The sequence below is a fragment of the Cornus florida genome, unplaced genomic scaffold (assembly GCF_030987335.1).
Source record: "Cornus florida cultivar Cherokee Brave unplaced genomic scaffold, ASM3098733v1 CherokeeBrave_3.0.0_Hap2_Chr09, whole genome shotgun sequence".
Classification (NCBI taxonomy): domain Eukaryota; kingdom Viridiplantae; phylum Streptophyta; class Magnoliopsida; order Cornales; family Cornaceae; genus Cornus; species Cornus florida.
The window spans coordinates 70,425,733-70,449,994 of record NW_026775579.1 but is presented as its reverse complement, the minus strand read 5'-3'; the positions used below and the strand labels follow the sequence as shown (position 1 = coordinate 70,449,994).

General features: G+C 35.9%; 1 protein-coding gene and 1 pseudogene across 1 annotated transcript; both read right to left on the bottom strand.

Annotated features, from left to right (window-relative positions):
• Nucleotides 1–100: 100 nt before the first annotated feature.
• LOC132274293 (tryptophan aminotransferase-related protein 4-like) lies at nt 101–6,250 on the bottom strand. Its single transcript, XM_059775543.1, has 5 exons — nt 5,905–6,250; nt 2,825–3,119; nt 2,449–2,741; nt 1,938–2,218; nt 101–768 (listed from the first exon to the last, which is right to left on the bottom strand). The coding sequence occupies exons 1-5, from the start codon at nt 6,195–6,197 to the stop codon at nt 554–556; spliced, it is 1,377 nt and encodes a 458-aa protein (XP_059631526.1). The 5' UTR covers nt 6,198–6,250; the 3' UTR covers nt 101–553.
• A 2,966-nt stretch (nt 6,251–9,216) lies between these two features.
• The window catches only part of LOC132273340 (tryptophan aminotransferase-related protein 3-like), a 36,728-nt pseudogene continuing 21,682 nt past the window's right edge, over nt 9,217–24,262 (bottom strand).

Genomic DNA, 24,262 nt, shown 5'->3' with positions numbered 1-24,262 from the left:
CAATAGTTTAGTTAAGGGCTTTTTATTTTATTTTATTTTTATTTTCCTTTCCTATCAAATAAATAAATTGTATTGATTCAAGAAATTTATCAGCAGCAGCCATGACAGAAATAAGTGCATACTCTTGTCTTTATATTATATAATCAAATGGAGAGAATGCAACTCTCAATAAATTGCTGAGATCACAATAAATAAAATGAGATTATTTGGTCTATTCTCTTCCTTCAAATATACCACAGTATGGTTTTTCTCAATTTTATGACCTATGCTAATATATATATATATATATATATATATATATATATATATATATATATATATATTACACAAATTTGCAGAAACTTCCAGCAGTATGCTGTCTAAGCTGTTTACAGCTGAGGATAATTAAGCATGGGACCTTATAGGTACAAGTAATGAATCCAGTGACAGTTCTTTACTACTTGAGAGGTTAATATATATTAACCCTTCTTAGGATGTTTACAATTATTACATTGGTTAAAGAATGTCTTCATGCCCATCTTAGTAATGATCAGCAGATGATTGATTATAATCTTCACGTAGTTTCAATTCCAGTATCTTCTTCAGAGACTAACTTGTTTATCCAATGCAGCAATAAGTCGAAGTCGTCATTGCTCTTGAGAAGGCTGAGACGTGCATAGCGATTTTCTGCTGTAAACATGCTACCTTCGCGGCTAATTATGTTAGCTGCTCGGAGAACTGCAGTGCAATCTTTGTCTTCTTCACGCTCACATTTCAACCATACATAGGCTGCAATGAAAATGAATAATGTTAGCATATAAATTTTGGCCTATGAATAGAATCTTACTTTTTAATAGCTTCTTGTCACTATATTTTGGAACTTCCTAGTCTGTTTGAATTTTAGAAATAGAAACATAACAAGAATTAAAAGTTTGAAATTTTACAATTTTTTCCTACTCCAGATAGTTATTAAAAATGGAGAAATTAAGCATTTTAGTCATTTAGCATCGACGTAGATAGCTATTTTTTTCTTGAATTAATCATTAATAACAAAACTTAATGTTTCTTCTTAACATTGCCAGTGCTAATTAGAGACCCCACAATAGCTTCTTGTCAATTAAACTAGTAGTTTTAGTAGCTCCACACTTCCTACCAACTTATAATTTTGTGATGTAGACTCATAATACTATTTAAGGTAAAGAATCTAGTACTCTGAAATGACTATAACTTTGTTGTTTGAAATAGTGACCATATTGTCCATTTAGGTGTTATCAGTTGTACAAATAAAACCATTTGAATATCTGGTATGAGGACGGAAAATTAACGAATTAAGAGTAAGAACGTGAATTTAAGAGGACAAATCATGCCTTCTTCAAGTGATAAAATTGAAGGAACAACATATGACCTACGCATTAAGGTTTTGTGAAAGTATGTGTTTTTTTTAGTAATCTACAGAAATATATATAATACTGAGAAATTAATCTGGTGCACCAGAAGAGATGTGATGGAAGGAGTCCTTTGATTCAAGGAATGGAGACATGAAGAAGCTACTAATGGACGTTTAGTTATATGCCAGAGAGGGAGGGACCAAAACACCGAACCATAAATGGAATTTGAGTAAAGGGGATTTTATCATTCCCAAAGGGGTTCAAAACAAATTAGACACATTACTGAATAGAGGCAGCATCTATGGACAGTCGCGATTATCCAAAGCATTCCTCATGGGAATAATTAATCAACAATGATGACGATGATGGTGAAAATTGTCAGTACTAATCAACAAATGATGGTTCTTTATACTTCTTATGTATCTATAATTTCAACTATAATGCAAATTTTGTTTTCAATAGTATCATTCAGCTACTATACTTGATTGACTATTAATACCATAATCAAATCATGAAAAGAAGCATAAATTTCATATTTAGAAATGAATGAGCATTAAAAATGAGGATCACCTGGAGAAGGTTTTCTGACTTTTTCGAAAAAGTTGCAGTATTGAGGTGCAAGATCTTGGATGGAAAAACGTTTCGACATTGATAAGGTCTGGCCCAATCTTTCCCAATGGTCCCTCATTGTTTCATATGCAAAATCAAATATTTCCCTTCCATCTCCTGATGAAATTACTTTCAGAAGTTTCAGAGCTCTTAACTGAGTATCACGTGAGATGCCCATTTCTGAGAAGATCATATAAGTTATCATTCTTTGGTATACAGCCTCATCCTTTACCAATGCCCACCTGGAGAAGGAACAACAATGTGATGACTTGAAAAAAATACTTAAATTTTATTTTATTTATTATTAATTTTTAAAATTTGAACACATTGAAGAACATCAATCACTATACATAGCACCAAGTTAAATTCTTGAAAAATATACTAGAAAATCTATGTTTTGATAGTTAAAGATGGCATAAGCATGTGATGAATAGTTAAATATGGCATAAGCATGTGATGAATTTTTTCTTACCCGAATCTACTGCCAGCATGACCGGTAAGCTTAGAAATTGTAAAAATCATCAGATCTTCATCTGCTGGAGCTGGGATTGGTGTAAAATGTGGCCAGTAATAAGCATGATCATGAATTGCCTTAACAGAAGGGCCTTGAAGAACTGCCTTCTTCAATTGACCATCAGGATTGTTCGGTGAAGTTACGAATTCAATTACATTTGTGTGGTTATCTGAGGTGTTCTTCCACAATGATGTATCTCCAATAAACTCAAAATCGACTGATCTGAAGAAGTCTGTTTGCATTTTATAAACCTGTCAAAAATTTAGTATCAAACTTCTACCTCTAGATACAGATAAATTTGAACAAAAACCAAAAACTAGGTACTAGGACTAACTGGGTAATAAGGGATTGAAGCAACAACTCTTGCAGGTGAGGATGAATTTTCCGAAGAAAGGGCATGAACTGCAGCATTAAGGAGTTGGGTTGAGCCAGCACCAAAAACAATGTATTTTCCAGCAGTAACTGCATTTTTGGTTATGGCGTGTACTTTGCGTATATGCTTCTCGAGCTCTTGTGAGATGAAAGATTTGTCACCAAATATATAGCTCATTCGATGCCACCCTGCTACTACGATTGCACTACTAGCTGCATGTTGCATCCAGAAGGGCTCCAAGAATAATGGATCCCCACTGCATGTGATAAACAATATATAACACTTGGTAGTGTTAATGAAGCAAATTGTGATAATTAAATTGACATTATTGATGATCTGATGATGGAGTACGGATTGAGGAGAGTTATGTGTTTATACTTCAGATTGATTTTAGTTACAAGTGTCACGTCCCACCTATTTGCAGAGAGGCTACGCCACGCAGGCGAGCGCTCAGAAGGACTGCATATATGGCATGAGTAGTGTGAAATTCTAAAGTCTTCCAGATTGATGTGGAGATTGTGGAGTATGGCATAGAGTTATAAGATTCTAGAATGTTGGAAAGGTTTTAGATCTGTGTAGAGAGTGGAGATATTTTTAGAAGATTAGTAGGTTTTATAGAATTGTTGATAGAGAGTTTGAGAGTGTAGATATGATGCCTATAAATAAAGTGAGGGTGTCATTTGCATCCAACAAGGTACTAGAGTGAGAAGCAAGTTGTGTAATCTCTAACTCATTTGTGAAGTGTTATTTTCTTACCAAGCAAGTGGCTAAGTGTGTGTGAGTGTGCAGACTGAGTGAGAGAGGGACACTACAACCCTAGCAGACTACTCGAATATTGAAATTACTGCTTTTCTATCTAGATAGTCGCCAATTATTTCAATACAGTTATGGTGAAGGAATAGATGATTTGTAACTGTTATTCGAGTAACATTTTATAAAGCTAATTAACAAGTGCTCGTTGTTTACCTTTGATTTGAAATTAGGTTTTGAATTGAAAATTTGGCAAATAAAATTTTAAAATCATGAAAGAAATAATGAATATTTATATTTAATTCAAAATATAACTGTTAAGTGGTGAAATATATATAATTTTCGAATTTGTCAAACAATGTGTTTTGGAAGGAACATTATGTTCAAGTTCAAAGTTGAAAATCTTGATATTTATGATTTATTCTAATGATTTTGTTGAGATAACATAGTTTTACTTTTCCAGGTCTACAAACAACTTACAAATCATGAAAGAAATATATTTTTTTTTAAAGAAACAAAAAAAATGACTATTAAACTTTGACAATTCAAGACATCTTCATCTTTAATTCAAAACATCAAGTGCAGTTAAATGTTAATTGGTGAAATATATGTAAGTTTTTTGTTTTTTCCTTCAATAATTCAAATATATGTAAGCTTTAAATTTGTCAAACAATCTGATTTAGTAGTAGCATGATGTCAAATTTCAAACTTCACAACTTTATATTCAAGATCTCTATACTAATAATTTTGTCTTGAAAAATTAGTCTTGAAATAACTTTCTTTAACTTTTCCTTCACCCACTCCTTTCCAAAGACCACAATTTTTTTTCCTATCTCGTTGTTTTGAAAAGTAGTTTTGGAGATAACTTACTTGTTTTTTTTCTTCACCCACTCTTTTCCAAGTCTACAAATAACACTGTTCTGGGAAATTAAGTTCCAATACCTTTCAGTTAACTCTAATTTTTTTTTTTTTCCTTCCTATCTTGTGTTTTGAACTGACTAGTAGTTACTTATGGTTTCACAAGTTGGTGCTGGTCCTACAAGGAAAAGTCGATGGTATATATCCTGGATTTTTCTCTGATAGTGATTCTCAAGAATGGGATGTAAGATTATACTAAAAACAAGGTGCCCAACTGAAAGAAAATATCTTTGGCAGCTCCATATTTGGAAATATTATAAATGTTTGGCTAGGAACTTTTGTGGGTACTTGATAGATATTCAAAACTATTATCTATTATCGATCAAGATTTAGTTTGTACATTAAATTTATCAATTGTGTGGACAGTGACGGACCCAAAAAATTTCGTAAGGGGACGACATTTTAATTTGTGGGGGCAAACTTATATAGTGCGGTCTTTTGTAATTTTAGTGGGTCATCTTCATAAATTCTCAAAATTTTGAAGTATAAAGTGCAAAACAAATAAAATCCAATGGGGGCGAACTGTAATTTTAGTGGGGGCAAACTTATATAGTGGGTCTATTTTTGTAATTTTAGTGGGTCATCTTTTTAAATTCTCAAAATTTTAAAGTATAAAGTGTAAAACAAATAAAATCCAGTGAGAGCAAATTGTAATTTTAGTGGGGGCATCTTCATAAATTTTTTGTGTGAAACTTACGCACCCATTCAATATGATGCAAATTGATGGTCTACAACTACATCTCATGTGATGAGCATTCATCAACGATGCACTTTTATAAAATATTCTTGAAGACGGTCGAGGTTAAGTCATCTTTGTAACAATAAAATGAGTGTGTGAGTTTCTTTCCAAGTAAAAAATAAATAGAATATTATCATAACAATAATAAAAACAACTTTCCCTAATAGCACACCAATCGGCATCTCTCATACCAAAGGGGAGGTTGAATGTTGGAGCCCTACTAAGACAATATTGAAGGTGTGTGTTTGCTTGAAATTTTGACAAAAAAATAAAAATAAAAATAAAACTTTCCCCAATAGCACAGACAACTCATAGTGATTATACAGTTATATAAAAATCAATGGCATTTGGGAACTATATATACTAAATTTAAAGTATCTAGTAATGCCTTTGTCATCATCATGCTTGGTGACCTCTAAATTGGACCCACTCTCACAATCTTTACCTACCAATGAAAAAAAAGAAAAAAAAAAAAGAAAAAAAAACAGAAAGAAGCAGCTCTAAACTTTATGCAAATTGCCAATTCCAGAGTTTCACAAATGGGATTGACTTCAGCAGTGCAATTTTTCTTAAATGGAATCCCTAGTCTGGGATTGTGTGTGTGTGTGTGAGAGAGAGAGAGAGGGGGGCAAACCTGTCTGCATCAGCAGGACATCCATGTGAGAATTCAGAGCAGTCAGGACCACCATAGCAGGTGTTGCACTCACAAACTGGTTTTCCATCAACAACCAAGCCATCCAAGTAGGCTCTTCCATGGCCTGAGCATGACACTGATGCCACTGCCTCAGCTTCTGCTGCAGCTCCTTGGCTCCAACTCAGCTGCTGCTTCCACTTGCCACCCACATACAGATTTGTGATGAACAACACATTCAGAATCACAGAAAACACTAGAAACACAGAATTTTTGGAGCTTTGGGTTTTATCCATTTTAGATTCTCTCTATTACCTACCAGAAACAGCCTTTGTTTTTAGTACTTGAAGATACATAAAACAGAGCATAGGCTAATGGGTATGAGGAGATGTATTTTATGTTGGCTGCCACTGACACGTGTCATTTGATGATTTGCCAGCCAGAATTGCACCCTTTTTATTTTATTTTATTTTATTTTATTATTTATTTTTTTCTAGCTTGTGGATGTTTGCTTTGTTTTGTTAATTTGTCAGCAGTTACATCAATGACTGGTTGTTTGGTCAATCAGTGCTGTGGTAGGATAGTTGTAAAGGTCTTAATCCACATATTAAAGGGCTATGGATTCAGTATTAAACAATGTTTAGTTGAGAGCCCACCTTGAATTAATGGTCACTTTTATCTATGTTAATAAAGTCCATGTCCTTCTTTTTTTTTTTTTGGTGGAGTTGAACAAGTCTAGTTGATAGCCCACCTTGAAGAAGTTCAATGGCTCATTCATGACACATAATAGAAGAAAATGTTACATAAAACAAGAAAAACTAGAGATTTCTTTACAAGGAAAATAAATAAAATGATTAAAAATAAAGAAAGATGATTCTCCAAAGACATAAAGTAATGACAAGAAAAATACAGAAAATGATTGAAAATAGGTTCCTCCTGTCCTCCATATGAGTATCTCAAAATAATTTCCATATCCACACCATCTTTTTTTTTTTTTTGTTACATGAGGAGATTTGAAAGTTGTTATATTGAATTTTGAGGATGGATAACATGAAATATGGAGAGAAGAATCTTAAATTTCATGGAGATCATGTGATTTCATATAATATCATGGAATTACATTTTTTATTATATTACACTTTTTTTTTTCCTTCTCTTTTAAAGTAAAACACACTCAACTCACAGAGTGTGTATATATGTATATATTTTACATCGACAAGAAATACACCCATTTGCTCCTGTGTAGACTTGAACCCTCAACGTTGTACATTAAAAAAGCAAACTTTTGATACACCACGAGTTAAATAATCAACCTTTTCGTGTGTCCATTGTGTGCTCTGTACATGCTCGCTTGAGAGTATTTTCTTATGATTAGTCAATAATTGCACTTAGTAGCAATCTAAACATGTGTGTAATATCTCAATTTATTAATATCCACATGCCTTTATGGAAAGGTTTTGCTTTCTTCTGCACGTCACAACATTTTGCTAACTGAAACAACATACAAGTTTAGATAATTAGACATGAGATGAGACCTTGTAGCTACAATAAACCAGGTTAACAAACAACTTATTACATCAATTAAATCATAATTGTATGATCAACATATAATCAACATATGTTGATTATCATCATATTACATGATCTTCACACAATTTTAATATTGTCACCTTCCTGTCTATAACAAATATAATCAACACAATGTTGATTATATGATCTTCACATAATTTTAGTACCTCCTTCCTGCATTACTAGTTCTTTGATCCGCTGCAACAGTAAGCCGAAGTCATCTTGTCTCTTGATGAGGCTGAGGCGCACATACCGACTCTCAGCACCATATTGCTTACCATTGCGGCCAATTATACCGGCTGCTCTGAGGACTGAAGCACAATCTTCATCCTCTGGCCTCTCACATTTCAACCATGCATAAGCTGCAATGAGTATAAAGTTGTTAAAATCGAAATTTTGGCATATATATAAATAAATAAATAACTAGATAGAAAATATTCAACATTTTATGTTATTTTTATATATAAACTAAAATAATTTGATTCCAAATGAAAAAAGGAAATAACAACTCCAAATGTAAGTGAGATTACAAGTTACTTCCTCTCCTTCATTTTTGGATAGAGAATGAAAAGTAAGAGATTATAAAACTTCAATTTATGATTTTTTATTTTTTGAGTTTTAATATGTTACTGAAATTAATGTTACTTGATCATTCTAATACTAATTTAATTTTGAATTTTGTCACTGTGAAATCCAATGCCAATCCTCTGTTTTAGTCCTGTCTGCCTTTCACCATAAACTATAAAGTTGTTCAAATTGGAAGTTTGGCATATAAAAGACTAGCTTGCTTATTATATATAGCATGGTTCTTTCAAGTAGTAAGTATTCAATTTCTCTAACACACACACACATATATATACACACACACACATACATATATCAACTAAATCTTATTTGGTTTCAAAAGAAAGAAAGAACCAGAAGAGAAAAAGGAATGCAAATTTCAAAGCCACCCCAACTCCAAATGGTAGCAAGATTACAAATTCATTCCTTTGTTCTCTTGACTACAAAAATGAATTGACTTGCTACACCCACGGATTCGTAACGAATTCAAAAAAATCAAATTCGTAACTCACGAATTGAGCGATTAAAAATCATCCGATTCAATCCGTGAAATATATATGTATATATATATATTCAAAGAATATATTAGTTAATTTATTTAGTTAATGATAATTTAATAAACTCTCAAGATGTATTAGTTAATAATTATTTAAATATATGAATTAATATTAATAAATTAAAATTTTATTTATTGAGTTGTGGTTAAAAGATAAATAAATAATAAATAATATTAACAATAATGGATAATTTAGATAAAACTCAATCTGCGGATCCTATCCGATTAGTAGCGGATTAAGATTCGTCTAATCCGTTAGGAGCTAATCGAATTAAGATTGATACCTAATTTGATTCGATCTGTGACCACCCCTAATATCTCAATTTATTAACATCCACATGCCTTTATGGCAAGGTTTTGCTTTCTTTTGCACATGTCACAACACAACAATTTGCCAACTGAAACAATATACAAGTGTAGATAATTAGACACGAGATGAGACCTTGTAGCTACAATAAACCAGGTTAACAGACAACTTATTACGTCAATTAAATCATAATTGTATGATCAACATATAATCAACATATGTTGATTATCATCATATTACATGATCTTCACATAATTTTAATGTTGTCACCTTCCTGTATATGACTAATATAATCAACACAATGTTGATTATATGATCTTCACATAATTTTAGTACCCCCTTCCTGCATTACTAGTTCTTTGATCCGCTGCAACAGCAAGTCGAAGTCATCTTGTCTCTTGATGAGGCTGAGGCGCACATACCGACTCTCAGCACCATATTGCTTACCATTGCGGCCAATTATACCGGCTGCTCGGAGGACTGAAACACAATCTTCATCCTCTGGCCTCTCACATTTCAACCATGCATAAGCTGCAATGAGTATAAAGTTGTTAAAATCGAAATTTTGGCATATATATAACTATATATATATATAGATAGATAGAAAATATTCAACATTTTATCTTATGTTTATATATAAACTAAAATAATTTGATTCCAAATGAAAAAAAGGAAATAGTAACTCCAAATGTAAGTGAGATTACAAGTTACTTCCTCTCCATTTTTGGATAGATAATGAAAAGTAAGAGATTATAAAACTTCAATTTATGATTTATTTTTTTATTTTTTTATTTTGAGTTTTAATATGTTACTGGAATTGAATGTTACTTGGATCATTCTAATACTAATTTCATTTTGAATTTGTCACTATGAAACCCAATGCCAATCCTCTGTTTAGTCCTGTCTGCCTTTCACTATAAAGTTGTTCAAATTGGAAGTTTGGCATATAAAAGACTAGTTTGCTTATAAATAGCATGCTTCTTTCAAGTAGTAAGTATTCAATTTCTCATATATATATATATATATACATGTATCGACTGAATCTTATTTGGTTGCAAAAGAAAGAAAGAACCAGAAAAGAAAAAGGAATGCAAATTTCACAGCCATCCCAAATCCAAATAGTAGCAAAGATAACAAATTCATTCCTTTATTCTCTTGACCACGAAACTGAGGAGTTACTGTAATACTCCTAATTTTTAAAAGATAGTCTCGGTATTTTAATTATTGTTTTCTTGTATTTTGTGTGCCTGTTTGTTTATTTGATTAAGTGTTTAATTGTTTTACTTTTTTGAATTGAGTTAATTGTGATTTAATTGTTTAATTGTGGAAGTTAAATTGCATTAATTGTTTCTTGTGTTCTTTAATTGAATTGTTTTGTTTTATTTAAAATGTCTTTGGTATTTTCTTTAATTGGATTAAGTTATTTATTATTAATTTTAATGTAACTAAGTTAATTGAGTTTTAGGTTAGGTTAATAAATTATTTAGGATTTCTGTTAGAAGTCCAGTAGGTGGAAGCAGACAAGGGTTATAATGTGGGTTTTATCCTATGGGCCGATTAGGGTTTAACTTGGATTAGGATTTCTGTCTTGGATTACTATTAGAATTAGGTTATATTTGTGCCTATATATACACGGTTATAGTTTGTAGGAAGGGTTGGAAAAACCCTATTCACGTATTAAAGCTACAGAGAGATACAGAGTGAGGTTTTGAGAGAACAGAGCACGTTTGGTGAGGGATTCGACTGAGGCTTCAAGGTCGGACCTAGGAGGAGGGAAGAGCACAAGTAAGAGGAGGCTATACAGTAGCTCAGTGTTGCCGGAACAGTGGACACGACGCCGAGATTTCATAACTGAAATCACAGGCAAGTTCTTTTCTTTCTCCTTCCCGTTGGCCTGTGTTCTGTGCACCTAGATAGTCTCTAGGGTTTAATTAATCATTAACTGAGTGTTACATGTATATTAGATGCTATATTGATGATCTGTATGTGTTAAAATTTGTTCAATTATAGTTCGTGCATGTCTGATTTCAGTTATGTTTTTAAAGCATGATTAGTCTGTAGAACTTATAGTCTCTGTATTTCATTTCAACTACTGTAAACACGCCATGGGGATTATACTGGACACAGTTAGGACTCTTAGGAACAGTTTAAAACCAAATAAACAGGTTGGGAGCGACCGGAGACGATGCAGAAGGTCGCAGAAGTTGCAGAGGTTGAAGACGGCTTTCAGAGAAGGTGAGAGCCGGTTCCATAGAAGTGGGAGCCGGCTCCCACACATGTAGAGCCAGCTCCAAGGTCCTTGGAGCTGGCTCCAGGCTTAATAGAGCCTACTCCCAAAGTCATGGAGCAGGCTCTCTCTCAAATTTGATTTCTGATGGTTTTTTTGACGCACTGTTTTGAACTGCACGAGGCTTAAACTGTTCTGATGGTTTTGGGACTTCACAGAGGACTTAAGAAGATAGTTTTAGGTATCATTAAGACCTTAAATTGATTAAAATTCAGTTCTAAGTACATGGGACAAACAGTATCTGATTTGTGTAATTGTGTTAAACTGTTACCAGAAGAAAGGGATTAATTGCTTAAACTAAATTTTAGCAATTTAATGGGAAACAAAATGATTATAAAACTTGTTCTAAATGCATTATAGGGTCAGTGATGTATTGAATTTGATCTATGCATGCTTTGGAGGCTAATTGTTGAAATATTAAATCTTTTTCTGCAATTACATGGATTAGTGTTTGGATTTAAATTACTAAAATATTATATATCTTTTTGCAATTAGTTGGATAATGGTTTGGACTGTAAGTTGCTAAAATTTTATTTAATTGTTGTAATTTACATGGATATGGAGGTTTGTATGCACCGGTATGAGACGGTGGCATACTAGAGACGATTTAGCTTCAAAATGCTAAGACCTAACCTATCGGATTAACGGAATGGATTGTAAACTATTGAATCCTAAATTGTGTTTAAGTCAGATCAACTAACTAAGTTGAGTGACTTCCTGGATTTGTTGGTTGTAGTTAAGTCATATTAGCTGAATAAGTTGAGTGACTATCTGGACTGCGTTTTGTATGTCTTTTTAATGAAAAATTGAATGACATACTGTGGATTTGGACGGACTTTAGATATATGGTTATGGTACCTCAAGATGAGCTTGAGTCTCAGGCTCATTGGTTAGGGTGCGTATATTGTAATACCCCCTAATTTTAAAAGGACAGTCCTGGAATTTAATTTAATTTAATTATTTATGTGCGTTTTTAATAAATTAGTTGTTTAATTGCTTGTATTACTGGACTTAATTGATTATGTGGTTGTTTGTCTTTTTATTTGAATTACTTGTTGATTTATTTTATTTAATTGTGTTTTTATTTTCTTTAATTAAATTAATTGTTTTAATTTGCTTAATGGTGTAATTGTATTATTTATTTTGTTTATATGCATTATTTGGTTAAATTAGTTTTATTAATGGTTTTAACTGTATAAAGAATTATTAGGTTTTTATGTTTTAACACGTTGTGGGATTTAGCCGACTTATAGTTGGTTTAGGTTTTGGTTTTGGTTTTCAAGTAAAGCCTATAAATACGTTATTATACGTCTGTATAAGGGTTACAAACAAACCTTATTCACGTATTGAGGCAGAGAGAAACAGAGAGTAAATTAGAGAGAAACAGAGAGTGAACCTTGAGAGATTTACAGAGAGGTTCAAGGAGAAAGCAACATGTTTGCTTCTGGGTTGAACCAAGAGCACCGGAGGGGTGGAATGGCAGTCTAGGACGTTGACGGAAAACTCAGAGACGGTGGTTTAGAGTTTCAAAATTTGAAACTAAAGGCAAGTCTCTGTTCTACTCTTTCCCTTAAATCTGTGTTCTGTGCATGCATAGCTAGACTCCAGGGGTTTAATGAATGCTAAAATTGAGTAATTATGCATGCTTAGTTAGACTAAAATAGAGGGTGTGTGATTTTGTTTTCATATTCCTGTTTTAAAGTGATTCTGGAAATTCTTGATGCACAATTGATGTTTAAGTTTAATTTTTGCATGTTAAAACATCTAAAATAGTTTAGTATGGACGTATAGGACTTAGGTTGAGGCTTAGAGGCCTTAACTATGGAGTTTTAGGGTTTACAAAGGCTGAACAGACGAAGAAGACGACTTCAGCACCAACTCAGCCGACTAAGTTGGGAACTCAGCCGACTAAGTTGACAACTCAGCCGACTAAGTTGGCAACTCAGCCTGCTCAGTTGGACCGCGACTTGGATTTTGGTTTTAATTGCCCAGAATTATTTCTAAACATATTTTAATTATTCTAAATGGGTTTAATGGACTTAGGAAGATCCCAGAATGCATCTTATATCTATATATGCTAAGAAGGTGGTTGGTTTGGAAATTAAATAACTTATATGTTGTTTAGATCGGATGGAAGGGTAAATTTAATTGCTCTGACAATTAAAATTTATGTTTAAACGGATTAAACAATGTTTATGAAACGTTATATTTGTTTATCTGAGATGTATGTTAGTGACTTGGAGGGTAAGTTAGCTGCATGCTATTTAAACCGTGGTATTGTTTAAATAAATGCAATACTTATCTGTATGATGTGTATCATATTATCTGTGGATTAAATTGATGTATTATTTTTATATTGCATCATTTATTGGACTGGATGGTTTAATTTTATATCGTAATATTTCTGGTTTAATTGATGTGTTATTATTTTGTTACATCATTTGTTGGACTGGATGGATTAATGCACCGGACGGTGGCATTCTAGGGACGGATTAACCAAAGAAGTTAAATCCTACCAAATCTGGATTGAGGTATGGATTAACCATAAAGGTTAAATCCATCTCCTACTTGTGTCATGTCAATAAAATAATTGAATGACCTACTTTGGTTTCTGGATTGATTGTTATACATATATCAGACCATTATACTAGATGGATGATATTTTGTATTAGGAGTATACGGACTTTATATATTTATGATATGGTGCCATGGTATGAGTTTGAGTCTTAGAACCATGGTTAGGGTGCGTATATCGCCTAGGATGGATAACTGGACATAGGTGTTGTTCCCTGGTAGGTCTACGTACTCATGCCCACCTTTGGGTGCGTTTTCGCATGTTGCCTTCTATTCAGGTTGAGACAGACCTATTGGACTAGCGAGTATCCTATAGTGTGTAATAAATACTTATATAGACTGCTCTACATATTATTGAGCTATCTAGGATGTATCTGCGTATCGGATTTCTGTATGGATTGTAGTAGGATATGACTTACATGTGGGCCTGACCTACTCTCTTATTTTTCAGGTGTTCGTCAGTTCCAGGGTTAGAACTTGGACGTGCAGAGTAGATATAGACACTCATTCCTCCGATTACGTAGGATTGTTTTCTAGGTTTAGTTTTAAATTTTACTTCAATTGTTTTAGTTTTAGTTTGGAATTTTAATAAGGAGTCCACTGGATGGATTCCCGAGTTGTTTGGATTGGAGGTTCTGGAAAGTTTGGTTTTAATGATTAACGATTGAGGATTTTATTATTTAGTATTCGTTCAGCGTTATTATTTATTTCTTCTTAATTCATTTTATAATCTGTGTTCGTTTTAAATATTAATTGTTTGATATTCCCTCGGGTTTGGGCCTGGGCCTAATCAACCCGTGTCTAGGATCCGAGGGGTATCACAGTTGGTATCAGAGTACTCCAGGTTCAAGTGTCTTTAGGATGTTTCGTATTAAGACTTCCGCGTAGCATTTTCTCTTGATTAGAGTTTAAGTTTAGGATTCGTTGTATTCCTTTACGGTTCGCTTAAAATGTACTGATGTCAAGTTTATTCTGTAATTTCAGAATGTTTGGTATTAGGAAAAGGACCCAAGGAAGAAGAAAGTTACTCCGACGATTCCCCTGCGAAGGCCGATCAGGAAGGCTGAATTGGAGACCAAGGAATTGGTTCCAATAGGTGTTGCTTCGGAGTACAAGTCAAGGAAAATTTTTGGTGTGCGAGATTGGCTACCATACTATAGACTTAACACAACTTCGGTGGTGCTCGAAGCTGAGCCAGGCGGAAAGGAAGACCCCGAAGAAGATTAGGATGGAGGAGATACCGGAGCATCCAAGATGGAGGGCACCGGAGGTCAAGGATGACTGCTCTTTTAAGAGTACTTGTAATTACTAATAGTAAAGGAGGTATTAGTAAAAGGGTAGTATGGACTTAATCCCGTACACTAGGATTATGTCAAAAAATATATATATATATATATATTTTTTCGTTTGACAGTTTATGATTTGGAAAAGTTCTTAATAAAGTGAACTAGTGGTTTTGGCTGTCTTTATTATGTTTTGTGAAAGCATTTTTGTGACATATAAACATATGGTTTTATTAGACTATATTGGGATGTGCATATTGCGATAATTGATATATATCACAGTGAAGTGATTGATTTTGGACAGGCAAACAAATATTTGCTTGTGGTATATTGCATTGAGATAGGACGATTACCAAGGAGTTTATAAACGAACTTGTATAAGTCGATATGGTAGGTTTGGTTTAGAAGGAGGAATTCCCAGAATAGAACGATAATCTAAGAATGGGAAGATTGTGGAGCATTTTTGTTTTACCTTATGGGTTTTGCTCTACGGAGTATTAAAAAACATAGGATTTTTATGGATTGGTTGGTGACAGACATATGCAATAGACTTCATGGTATTTCTACACCGTTAGGCAATACAGCCATTCTTCATGAGAGTGATGGGCCTATGACACTAGATATTAGTAGACTCAGATTTCTAGCCAATCTTTTGGTCCTGGACATGCACACTTATGATGTGATACTTGGGATGGATTGGTTATCACATTATCATACCCAAGTTGATTGTTATGATAGGTTAGTTGTATTCACCATACCTGGTCAAGACATGTACGTCGTCGCTATGCCACGTTCTAGCGGGGTCACTAGTACATATTTGTTTCATATGGAGGAAGAAACGAAGGAGGGGACTATTGTATCATTGGATAACATACCAATAGTACAGGATTTCCCGAATGTATTTCAGGAGATTTCAGGGTTGCCACCTAGTTGAGAGATTGACTTAGCTCCAGGCACTATGCCTATTGCTAGGGCATTATATAGGATGGTACCGGTGGAGATGCGAGAGTTGAGGGATTAGATTCAGCAGTTACTCAGTCAGGGTTTTATTCGCAGGAGTACTTCACCCTGGGGAGCACTGGTTTTATTTGTGAAGAAGAAGGATGGTACAATTCGGCTGTGTATAGATTATAGGGAGTTGAACAAGGTTACTACCCAGGATTGATGATCTTTTTGATCAGCTGAAGGGAGCTACGTACTTTTCTAAGATTGATCTGCGGTCTGGATATCATCAACTTCGGGTTAGGGAGCAGGATGTTTCGAGGACAGCGTTTCTCACTAGATATAGATCTTATGAGTTTCGTGTGATGCTGTTTGGGTTGACTAATGCACCAGCGGTCTTCATGGATTTGATGAATAGGGTCTTTAGGGCTTACTTGGATCAATTTGTCATTGTCTTTATAAATGACATTTTGATTTACTCGAGGTCAGAGGACGATCATGCTAGACATCTTCGGATAGTCTTGCAGACGCTTCATGAGCACCAATTGTATGCTAAGTTCGAGAAATGTGAATTTTGGCAGCAGGAGGTGAAATTTCTGGGTCACGTGGTGTCAGAAAGGAAAATAGCGGTGGATTCGGCCAAGGTTTCAGCGGTGGTTGAGTGGGGACAACCTACTTCACCTTCTGAGATTCAGAGTTTCCTCGGTTTGGCAGGGTATTACAGGAGGTTTATCCAGGGGTTTTCCAAGATAGTGGGGCTACTCATTCATTTGACTAAGAAGGGTGTACGTTTCGTGTGGGTTAAACACTGTCAAAAAGCTTTTGATAAACTGAAGACTAAGTTGATTTCTGCACCAGTTTTGTCTACCCCACAGAGCAGGATCGAGTATCTTGTTTACACAGATGCTTCTTTGCAGGGTCTTGGATGTGTTTTGATGCAGGAGGAGTGACTGATTTCATATGGATCTCGGAAGCTCAAGCCGCATGAGCTTAATTATGTAACACATGATTTGGAGTTGGCAGCTGTGGTTTTTGCCTTGCGTATTTGGAGGCATTATCTGTTGGGTAAGTCCTTCAGATTATTTAGCGACACAAGAGTCTGCAGTATTTGTTCACTCAGTGGGAGCTGAATATGAGACAGCGTAGGTGGTTGGAGTTGTAAAAGACTATCACTTTTCTATACAGTATCATCCAGGGAAAGCGAATGTGGTGGCAGATACACTCAGTCGCCGACCTATTAGTAGTTTTTCTACTGTCTTCACTACTGAGTGGAATGCTTTGAGGACAGTGGATGAATTATCGGATGCTTTCATGGCTTGCATGGTAGTTACACCTTCTATCATTTACTAGGTTTTGCAGGCACAACTCACGGATCAGAAGAGAAGAAGCTCAACAGTTTCGTTAAGGGACTAATGTGGTCTATTAAGAGAGCTATTACAGGCAGTCCAACTTATACTACATATACTCAGGTGGTAGACACCGTTCTACAGCAGTATCAGTTGACCGTGGACTTTAGACATGCCAAGGGTGAGAAGTAGGGTGACAGAGACTCTGCTAATCAGTCAGCTGAGAAAGGGAATGGGAACGGACACCGACAGAATGACAAGGGCAAGTTCCAGGGATAGCAGCCTTGGAAGAAGCACAAGGGTGGTTCAGATACTCCCAGGGATGTGACACCTGTTCAGCAACAGCAAAATGGGGGACCACAGGCAGGACAGGGTCAGCCATAGGCTAACCGACAGAGGAGGCCATTTGGTACTTTCCAGGGTAGTTGCTACACTTGTGGAGAGTATGGTCATACTTTCAGGTAGTGTCCTAAAGCAAGACAGGGACAGGGATAGCATGTGCAGTGGGGCAGAGGGCGCCAGTGCCTTTACCAGCTCCACAGGTTCTACGGATTCAGGGACAGGCGTATCCAGCTTTACAGGCACCGCTACAGCCTCAGGGACAGGCACCGCAGCAGTTACATTATGGCAGGGTGTATAACCCCATGCCATATGATATGCAGGCACCTCAGGCGGTTGAGGGTAAGTTTCTTATTCATGGTTTACATGGACGTGTTTTATTTGATACGGGTGCTACACACTCATTTATAGCTAAATCTTTTGTTGCTTTGGCTGGGATGATAACTCGGGTATGCAGTAAACCACAGGGTATTTCTACACCGTTAGACAATAAAGCTATTCTTCATGTGAGTGATGGGCCTATGACACTAGATATTGGTAGACTCAGATTTCTAGCCAATCTTTTGGTCCTGGACATGCACACTTATGATGTGATACTTGGGATGGATTGGTTATCGCATTACCATGCCCAAGTTGATTGTTATGATAGGTTTGTTGTTTTCACCATACCTGGTCAGGATATGTACGTCGTCGCTATGCCGTGTTCTAGCCGGGTCACTAACACCTATTTGTTCCATATGGAGGAGGAGACTACTGTACCATTAGATAACATACTAATTGTACAGGATTTCCCGGATGTAATTCAGGAGATTTCAGGGTTGCCACCTAGTTGCGAGATCGACTTTATGATAGACTTAGCTCCAGGCACTACACCTATTGCTAGGGCACCGTATAGGATGGCACAAGTGGAGATGCGAGAGCTGAGGGATCAGATTCAGCAGCTACTGAGCTAGGGTTTTATACGCAGGAGTACTTCACCCTGGGGAGCACCGGTTTTATTTGTAAAGAAGAAAGACGGTTCACTTCTGCTGTGTATAGATTACAGGGAGTTGAACAAGGTTACTATTCGTAACAAGTATCCGTTACCCAGGGTTGATGATCTTTTTGATCAGTTGAAGGGAGTTACCTATTTCTCTAAGATTGATCTGCTGTCTGTATATCATTAACTTCGGGTTCGGGAGCAGGATGTTTCGAGGACGGCATTTCTCACAAGATACGGATCTTATGAGTTTTGAGTGATGCCGTTTGGGTTGACTAATGCACCAGCGGTCTTCATGGATTTAATGAACAGGGTCTTCAGGGCCTATTTGGATCAGTTTGTCATTGTTTTCATTGATGATATCCTAATCTATTCTAGGTCAGAGGATGTAATACCCCTAATTTCAAAAGGGATAAAAATGGAATTTAAATTTTATTTGTGTGCATTTTAAATTGATTTTGTATCTATATGCTTATGTGTCCAATTGTTTGTTTATTTTAATTCATTGTGTTATTTTTTTTAATTGTTTGTTTATTTTAATTAAGGGTGTAATTTTTTATTTGTTGGTTTATTTTAATTAATTGTTTTATTTATTTTATGTGTTTTAAGTGATTCGTTGCTTGCTTATTTGATTTAATTAATGGATTTTATTAAATTAATTATTTATTAAGTATTTAATTTTTGAACAGGGTAATTATGTAATTCCCATTAACTAGGGTTTTAGATACGTTTTAGTTAGGGTTTTTGGAGCCGTCTCATAAGCATCTGATATGTAACTAAACTGGGTTACTTTGTGGGCCGACGAAGTTAGGGCTCTGCGGATTAGGGTTTTAATCTTGCAATTATAAATACCTCAGTATATGTTAAACCTAGGGTTACATATTGTCGTAACTTTTACACGGAAAAGTCTGCCAAATAGAGAGAGTTACAGAGGGAGTTTTGGTGAGAACAGAGCAGTTTGTGAGAATTTCGACTGGGGTTCCAAGGTTTAACCAAGGAGAAGGAAGGAGCAGAGGTTCTAGGAGGTTAGACAAGTTTCAGTGGATGTCGGAAAAACTGAGACCAACGGCAACAAGGGTTTGTTTGCAAACCTATTCAGGCAAGTTCTATCTTCCTCTTTCCCTTTGAGCCGTGTTCTGTGCACCTAGATATGCTCTAAGGTTTTAAGGAAATTAACAACTAAATCATTCATGTATGTTATACATCAAATTAATCATATGTATGCTTTGAATTATTTCTGTGATGATTTTTGCAATATCTGTTACAGTGTATGCAAGTTGGTTTAGTTTTATGTCCTTTAAGCATGAGGGTTCTGGTCGTGGTTTTGTCTCTGTTTTTATTGCAACTACTGTAAACTACGTATGGAAAGACTACGGGAGTTATGTAAATCTCATAGGAGGGTTGCTATTAATATTTTAGATCTCTGTTGCTTTTAGCTTCGTTGTAATCTATGCATGAGGTTTCAGTTTTTGCACAAGTTTACTTCTATTAATTGATTTAAATTGCTATAATCAAACCTTGGGAATGCTATCAGGAAGGTGTTAGATCCTTTAGATCAGTTTAAGAAACAAGCAGAGGGGTAGGAATTGATCGGAGAAGGAGCAGATTGACGGAAACGGAGCAGAGACTGAACTGGAGGCTCTCAAGAGGGAGAGAGCCGGCTCTAGAAAGTCAAGAGCCGGCTCCCCTTTAGCAAGAGCCGGCTCCTAGGGGATTGGAGCCGGCTCCAATAGGGGAAGAGCCGGCTCTTCCATTCCAAGAGCCGGCTCCAATTTGTTTTTACGTCCAGAAAGTGGTTTTAGGGCTGTGTTTGGTGTTTTGAGCACTGTTTGAGCTTCTGAGTGATGCTAATGAACTGTAGGGACTTAACAGAGGATCTAAGTAGTTAATTTTAAGTGTTATTAAAATTAATGTTGCATGGTTTAAGTCTTTAAGACAAAGGATGAAGCAGTGTAAAAATATACAATGGTGTATGCTACTAACAGAGAAAGGAACTAAATGGCTTGATTAAATTTTAGAAATTTAATAAGACTTCACGGGGGATTATATAGTTAATTTTTGGGTGTTATTAAGACCCTAAATTAATTTAAGGTTAATTCTAAATTAACGGATCAAACTGTATAACATTTATGTACAATTGTATACGGCTGGTGGAGGGATGAAGTTTTAAATGCTTAAGCTTATTTTTAGGCATTCCAGTGGGATGTAATATATTTATAAAATGGTCTTAAATATATTATAGGGTCGGTGATGTGTTAGATGTAATCTATGCAGGCTCTGGATGTTAGTTGTTGATTTATTAAATCATCCCTTGCAACTATATGGTTAATTGTTTGGATTTAAATTGCTGAAACATTTAAAAATCTTCTGTAATTAATTGGCTATTGGTTTTGGATTTTAAATTGCTGTACTATCATTTGTAGTCTGTAATTTACATGGTTTTGGTTTTAAGTTGTTGAAATACTAAATACTGTTCTCCAACGATGTGGATGGTTGGTTTTGGACTATAAATTACGTGCTTATTATTTATGCCTTGTAATTTACCTGGAATTATGTATTGGAACATAATTGCTGAATTCTTATACTTAATTCGGTCAATTATTTGGAATCATATATTGGATTATAATTGCTGAATTCTTATATTAATTTTGACCAATTATTTGGAATTATGTATTGGATTTTAATTGCTGAATTCTCACATTAAAATTCTGTCAATTATCTGGGTTTGGTTTTGCATTGTAAATTACTTGCTTATCATTTGAATGTTGTAATTTACATGGATATGGAGGATGGTATGCACCGGTATGGGACGGTGGCATACTAGGTATGGTTTAGCTCAAAATGCTAATTCCTACCTTATGGATTTTAATTGGTGAACAGTATGACTGGTTCTATCAATTATATGGACTTTGTGGATTGTATGCACCGGTATGGGACGGTGGCATACTAGGGATAGACTGATTTAAAATACTCAGTCCTACCTATTTTGGAATAAGGGAACGGGTTGTTAAATAAATCCTCCTTATATATATATAAGTCGGTACGGTTGAATACGCCGAATGACTTATTGGATTTCTTGTGAATGGTTAGGAACGGAGTTTAGATATATATGTTTATGATACCACGAGTTGAGCTTGAGTCTCAAACTTGTTGGTTAGGGTGCGTATATGCAGTGGACGTGTAGCTGGTTATAGTAGGTTGGGTGTACCCTGTTAGGTCTAGGTACTCATGCCCACCTTTGGGTGTGTATTCGCATGTTGCCTTCTATTCAGGTTGAGATCCCTACTGTAGTTCAGTGAATGTCCCATAGTGTGGATATATATATGTATGGACTAGATAGATATTGTGAGGTATCTATGGTGTATCTGCGTATCGGGTCACTGTATGGATTGCAGTTAGATTAGAACTTGCTCGTGGGCCTGACCCACCCTTTTATTATTTTTTTCAGGTGTTCGTCAGTTCTGGGTTGTAGAGCTTGATCGTGCTGAGCAGATACAGTTATTCACTCTACTGATGGCGTAGGATTTTATTTCAGGTTAAGACTTGGGTTTTGTTCCAGTCTTTTGAGTACCATTAGATATTTTAGGGGTCCACTAGATGGATTCCCGAGTTGTATAAATTGGAGAACGATTTCCATTCGTGGTGGATCAGTTGTATCAAAATAGTTTTAATTATCAATGAAATTATTTATTCTGAGGTTTTCAATTATTGGATTATCGTTCTAGGTTCTTTTCAGCAAAATTTTATTCATTCTTGTTTTCTATATTGTATTCTGTGTTCATTAAATTGCTAATTGTTTTGATATCCTCGGGTAATCGGGCGTGGGCCTGGCCAACCCGCATCCAGAAATCCGGGGGTATCACAGAAAATGATCATGCTAGACATCTACGGATTGTGTTACAGACGTAGCGTGAACACCAGTTATATGCCAAGTTTGAGAAATGTGAATTTTGGAAGCGGGAGGTGAAGTTTCTGGGTCACGTGGTGTCAGAAAGAGGAATAGCGGTGGATTCAGCCAAAGTGTCAGCAGTGGTAGAGTAGGGATAGCCTACTTCACCTACCGAGATTCAGAGTTTTCTCAGATTGGCAGGATGTTACAGGAGGTTCATCCAGGGGTTCTCAAAGATAGCCGAACCACTCACTCATCTGACTAAAAAGGGTGTACAGTTCGTGTGAGATGAACATTGTCAAAAAGCTTTTGATGAGCTGAAGACTAAGTTGACTTCTGCACCAGTTTTGTCTACCCTACAGAGCGGGATAGAGTATCTTGTCTACACGGATGCTTCTTTGCAGGGTCTTGGATGTGTTTTGATGCAGGAGGAGCGACCGATTTTGTATGGATCTCGGAAGCTTAAGCCTCATGAGCTTAATTACCCAACACATGATTTGGAGTTGGCAGTTATGGTCTTTGCTTTACGTATCTGGAGGCATTATCTGTTGGGTGAGTCCTTTAGGTTATTTAGTGATCACAAGAGCCTACAATATTTGTTCACTCAGCGGGAGCTGAACATGAGACAACGCAGATGGTTAGAGTTTATGAAAGACTATCACTTTTCTATACAGTACCATCCAGGGAAAGCGAATGTGGTGGCGGATGCACTAAGTTGCCAACCTGTTGGTAGTCTTTCCACTCTATTCACTACTGAGTGGAATGCATTGAAGAAGGTGGATGAATTGTCGAATGCTTTCTTGGCTTGCATGATGGTTACACCTTCTATCATTCACAAGGTTTTGAAGGCACAACTCATAGATCAGCAGTGCATTGACAAAGTTGCAGAGATAGCTTCCGGGGAGGTTCCATTCTACTATGTTGGGCCTGATTAAGGTTTGCGATACAAGGGACGGTTAGTGGTACCTTCTGCTGATGAGTTGAAGAAGGATGTGATGACTGAGACTTACCACTCTGAGTTTTCTGTTCATCCAGGAGGAGACAAGATATATCAGTATATGAAGCGGCAGTTTTGGTGGACAGGTATGAAGAAAGACATTGCTATTTTTGTCTCTTGGTATAGTACTTGTCAGATGGTCCAGATTGATTATCAGAGGCCGCCAGGAGCTCTACAGCCACTGCCGATATCGGAGTGGAAATGGGAGAGCATTTCTATGGATTTTGTGGAAGGGTTGCCAAATTCCTTCAAGGATCATAATTCCATTTGGGTCATCGTGGATAGATTGACGAAATCAACTCATTTCTTGCTTATTCGCATTGACTTCACTTCGGAGCAGATGGCGATACTTTATATTTCCGAGATTGTAAAGCTGCATAGAATTCCATTGTCTACTCTATCGGACAGGGATTCGAGTTTTGTGTCCGGATTTTGGAAGAGTTTTCAGCAGGCTTTGGGTACTGAATTACACCTTAGTACTGCTTATCATCTTCAGACTGATGGACAGACTGAGAGGGTTAATCAGATTATGGAGGATATGTTTCGGTCGTGTGTTCTTGATTTCAAGGGCCATTGGGTGGATTACTTACCGATTGTGGAGTTTGCTTATAATAATAGTTTCTAGAAGACTATTGGGATGGCACCATTTGAGGCGTTATACGGTCGACCATGTCGATCGCCTGTTTGTTGGATGGAGGTTGGTGAGAGTAGATTCTTGGGTCTTGAGTT